The sequence below is a fragment of the Humulus lupulus genome, chromosome 1 (assembly GCF_963169125.1).
Source record: "Humulus lupulus chromosome 1, drHumLupu1.1, whole genome shotgun sequence".
Classification (NCBI taxonomy): domain Eukaryota; kingdom Viridiplantae; phylum Streptophyta; class Magnoliopsida; order Rosales; family Cannabaceae; genus Humulus; species Humulus lupulus.
This window is the reverse complement of record NC_084793.1, coordinates 32584370-32589670: the sequence shown is the minus strand read 5'-3', so window position 1 is coordinate 32589670 and position 5301 is coordinate 32584370. Positions and strand designations below refer to the sequence as shown.

General features: G+C 32.0%; 1 protein-coding gene across 1 annotated transcript; it reads left to right on the top strand.

Annotated features, from left to right (window-relative positions):
• The first annotated feature begins 3405 nt into the window (after positions 1–3405).
• Positions 3406–4209, top strand: LOC133790539 (uncharacterized). Its single transcript, XM_062228204.1, has one exon. The coding sequence runs from the start codon at positions 3547–3549 to the stop codon at positions 4039–4041; it is 495 nt and encodes a 164-aa protein (XP_062084188.1). The 5' UTR covers positions 3406–3546; the 3' UTR covers positions 4042–4209.
• Positions 4210–5301: the final 1092 nt, after the last annotated feature.

The window sequence follows — 5301 nt, the reverse complement described above, 5'->3', positions numbered from 1 at the left end:
CAAACTGTTGACGCCGTTTTTTGTCAACTTGAAATGTAGAGCACGTAAACAGTAAAATATTATGGCCAGAAAATACAATAAACACAAGGAGGATTTTGTACGTGGTTCAGCAGTTAACTCTGCCTAGTCCACGAGTCTTTGTTATTAGAACTTAGGAAATTTCTGGAAATTCTTTAGAGATGAATTCTCCAGAGTTTCTCCCCAAATCACAAAACGTCGATCCCTCTACAAAGGCACATGACTTCTCTATTTATAGAGGAAGTCTCAGGATACCATCCCACACGTTTCTGGGAAGTTCTCCTTTACATTAATAAATTTAATGGCTTTAAAAGCCTGTAACTCCAATATACAAGGAAACGTCCCCTGAAGACCAGGGGGCGTATAACTGACTAATAAATATCCCTTTATTATAGGGAAGTTACAACAATAAATGTAGACTGTGTCTCTTCAAGTGACTCATTGAGCTGTTCGAAATCAGCAATCAACATCGTCAGAATCGTGCCAGTCCAGGTCTCTGAGTGACTTTCGAGTTGTATTATTTTCTCAGGATCAACTTGGAAAGGGTAAATACCATTGAGGCCACCTTACCCCGAGCTCACACTCATGTAAGCTCGGACCACTTGATCCGAGGTCACCCGACAATGGACGTACTCCGATATTCTATCTTTCGAGCTTGTAAGGTCTTCGAGGCTGCCCATCTTCGAGGTTGCCACCTGCTTCGAAGGTTTAGCGCCTAGGTTGTGAACACGTATTCTAGATATTACGAGCTCACACCTGACGAAACCAGCTTTCGAGAATACAATTCTCAAGGCTCGAAATCTGGGTGTAACACTATAATTTAATGTTTCTATATAAAAAAAAAGTTAAATGGGGCAAATGTGGCGGGGCAGCCCGCCCCGCTCCAAGAAACTAATTGGGGTGGGGCGGGGCCGGGCAAAGTATTTGCGGGACGGGGGGGGGGGGGGGGCGGAAGCGAGGTGGGGCAGACCCGCCCCATTTACATGCCTATCCTAAACTCAAATTTAATTACTATAATTTTTCCAATTTAATCATACTGCTCTCAATTATATGAGTTCTAAATTCAAATTCAAATTTAATTTCTTAATTACATAAAATTGATGACAGTTTTGTCACATCAATAAAAATTTATTTATCAAATATAAGTCTAGGGTACCAAAAATATGTATGATTTTAAAATATAGGGTACCATATGAGTATTATTAAAAAAATAGGGTACCAAAATGATACTTTGCAAAAATACAAGATACTAAATAAGTAAATTCCCATTAAAATAAGAATATATACCATATTTTTTTATAATTTGTTTCAGTATCGGTTTTTATTTTGGTTAATATTTTAAAAATCAAATCCATACTTAAAAGAAAAAAAATTAATTTTAGGATTTTTAATTAGGAGTTTTTTCTTATTAAACATTTTTTTTTATATTTGTAGGATTCTTATTTTTTTCAATTTTATTAACTCAAGTTTTAAAAAATATGATTTTAAACTTTCATAAATATAAAAATACGGTTTCAGAAAAAACACCTAAAAATCGACTAGAAAACAACTCAACATTAATTCACCAAATTAAACAAAAAATAAACTAAAAACAACACAAAAAAATAATATACATCAGAACAACTAAAAATAAAAAAAAAACCTAAAAAATAACTAAAAAAGCAACAAAAATAAGGAAAAAAAATGTAAAACCCTAAACATCTAAAAAAGTACTTAAAATAGTAAAAAAAAACTTTGTTTGAATGTGAAAAAGTTTTTTTTTTCGCAAAATTAAGTATTTTTTTGTTAATTTTCCTTTTAATTAATATTTAATTTTACTTTTAAATTATAAAATTAATCTAAATAATCTTTAATTTATTAGATGCTATGTGATTAAAATAAATATATATTATTAGAATATTAATTAATTAAAAAATGGTGTAAACTTGCACACAGCATAAAATAATTTATGAAATTTCTACGATTGGGGCCTTCAGAAAGAGCCCAATCGGCGGGACTATTTTGTGTTTTCGACCCGTGAATAGTTTTTGGCGCGATTTTTTTTATGATCGTGTATATTGTAGTTATTTAGAGCTTCCTTCAAATTTTCAAAAAATTCTAAATAATTTACAGTACCAAAAACTAGTTTAAAAACAAGTTGTTGCACACATGCCTAATTTATTTGAAGAGAGTGGAAAACAACATGTTTGAATCTAGTTTTTGACATTGTAAATTATTCAAAAAAATTTAAAAATTTGCGGAATGCTCTAAATAATTACAATATACATGGTTATTAAAAAAAATTACACTAAAAGCTGTTCACAGATCAAAAATATAAAAAAGTCTCACCGGTAAAAGTCTTTTTGAATACCTAATGGTATCATAGAATCCTCCAATAATTTAATACTGTATTTAGAAACAAAATGAAATTATGAAAAATAATTGTAATAACAATTATGTAATTATGACATTGATGAGCATCGAATTCTACTTGATATGGAAATGACGTTTGCAATTTGCACGTATATTTCAATTTTGTTGGCCCAGTTTTGGTGTGTGAGGGCCTATGAGTTAATTTATTACGTGGAATTTACATAGAATATGGCTTTTTCATTTAATTTTTAATTGTTAATGTTTTTATGGCTTTTTTTTTATTTTTTTATATAATAGTAAAGTAATTCTTTTCATATTTAAGTTTATTATTCTTTAATGGCATTTTGAAAAAGCCATATTAATTATTGATTTTTGAAAGTTAATTTTCTAAAACTTAGATACATGGTAAGGCCATATTTTAATATTTTAAGTTTTAAAAACCTATGTTTTTAAAAAGATTACGCGGTTATGCAATTATTCTCATGACCAAAAATATCTATCTATCCACCTATAATATCACACTCTCATTGAATTATATTTCTGTTTTTTGTAAAACATTTTTCTAAGTAGAAAATTCTCATTACAAGATTAAAGTTTGAATGGTAATGATCACAACAAACATGTCAATTAGAAAACCAAAGTTTGGATGGTGTTAAAATTGAAATTGGAGACATATCAATTGCATTATGGCCTATTATAATAATTATTATTTTTATTTTATTTGAAAAAGAAGAAAAAGAAAGGTTCATTAAGTGATAAGTAAGTAATAAAATAAGATTATAAAATGTCAAAACCAGAGGAATCACCATTAATTTAGAGTATGACGTCATGGGAAGTACGTCACTGACTTTACGAGTGCCCAACCGAGTCATTCCCATTAATTATTCAAATAGTATCAATTTAAATGAAGAAAAAACGTTTCGATCCTCGAATCTTACCCATTCACCCACGTCAACTCCATGATCTCATCCCCTCTTTCGTCATCCCCCGTCTTCATTTACTTTATACCCATTTGACTTCTTCCCCCCCCAAATCCAGCCGTCGTTCTGGTACACGTATGGGCATTTTCGTCATTATTCGATACCAATTCTTTAAAGACCAAGCCCCCATTAATGGAATATATACATACTCTTTAGAACATCCCAAAAGCCATCCAAAACCAAGAAAGAAAGAAAAATGGGTGATCAGAGTCGTACTAAAACAACTGATGAGAGAGATGTAATGGAGAAGAAGAAGAAGGTTAAAACATTGTCACATGATGATCATCAGCGAGAAGAAGACGATTGTGATTATGACGATGATGAAGGTAAGATAGATAAGTTTTTCGAGTTGATTACGAGCTTCAGAGAAGCTCGAAATCGGTTGAGAAATGGAGTAATGCTTACGAGTAATACTAAAAATAATAATAATAATAATAAGCAAGAGACGAAGAACGAGAGGAATACGAAGACGAAGAAGAGAAAGCAGCCAAATTCAAGTGCAGCTTATGATGATGAAGACAATGGCGGACAAACGAGTTGGATACCTTCGTTCGAGAGAGAAGATTTTACTTCTCAACTCGAATTTCGAGGAATTCCTTCAATTTTTCCAACTAGCAATACTCCTAACGATCAATCTCATCATCGAAAACCTCAACTCATCAATGGTTTAAACCTCAATCTTTCCCTCTAGCTTAGAATCTGTATCATGTAATAACTACTTTTAGTTCCTTGTGATTGTATGGTTAGCTAAACTCTACAATTTCATTTTCAGCTCTGTTTCTTTGAGTTTTGGTGTCTGCATATATGATTAATTCAAAATTAAATTCTAATGAAGAAGATGATGGAGAAATTGCAGAAATATACTTTACAAATGAAAAGGAATGCAATAAATGCAATGTATTTATTTATATAAATTGGGAATGATCGGAATGAATGGCTCTGCAACAATAGTAGTCTGCTGGTTTTCTCGTCCGTGTCTTTCAGAATGGGTCCAAAAGTGGGGCCTTGGCAAATCAGAAGCTATCTTTTGATTATTGGTGAATTTAATTGTAGACAACACACCCATGAATATCTTCTGATATCTATTTCTCTCCATTCTTTATTTTCCTATTGTCATACGATTGGATTTTTATTGAATATTATTTTCTGAGCATACGATAATAATACTTTTATTATTTATTTTTATGTTGATTTGAACCTTTTCTCTTAGCACAGATTTCATTTACTCAGTCACTTGTACTAACCAAGTGGCTACTAAATCTTTGTGTGGGTTTTATTCCTCCAAGAGATCAACTAATTTAACTACCTTCTTTTGACAGCTGCCTAAACTAAATCTCCAAGTCACTAAATGTTGGTCTATATATATAAGTTTCAAGGGGTGGGTTTATGTAATGACTCAGATTCCCTATTATGGTTTAATGGCTGGATTAGTAGGTCGGGAGAGCCATAACTGCTTAATTATGTCATTAAATGTATTTATGCATGTTTATGAGAATTATATTATAATAGGATGTTAAATGCATGCATGTGAGTCCACATTTGTTTACAGGGGTGTTTTGGTAATTTGACCCATTGAGGGTATAATTGTATACTTGTTTGTGTGTCAATGATATATTGTGAGACCACATTATAATGTGGATTGGTTCGAGTATTTCGGCGTGAGATGATCTTTAAACATGATTTATCGGTTTGGTCATAACAGGTTTGAGTTCGGGGCTCGGGGTGAGTCTCGGGGTGTTTTTAATGATTATAGCGTTACCGGGGATTTTAGGGTAACGGGATATGAATTATTGGTGTTGAGGATATTGAGATTAGCGGGAATTGGGAAGCGTTAATTATGATTAACGGGATAAGCAGAAAGTACCAATTTTACCATTGAAATGGTTTTAGAGGCTTTAGGTGGCTTAAGGGTATTTTGGTCATTTAGGGTTGGATATATATGACTTAAGTG

What these genes read in the sequence shown, in the direction of transcription:
- LOC133790539 (XM_062228204.1), top strand. Translation starts at nt 3,547, where the DNA reads ATGGGTGATCAGAGTCGTACTAAAACAACTGATGAGAGAGATGTAATG.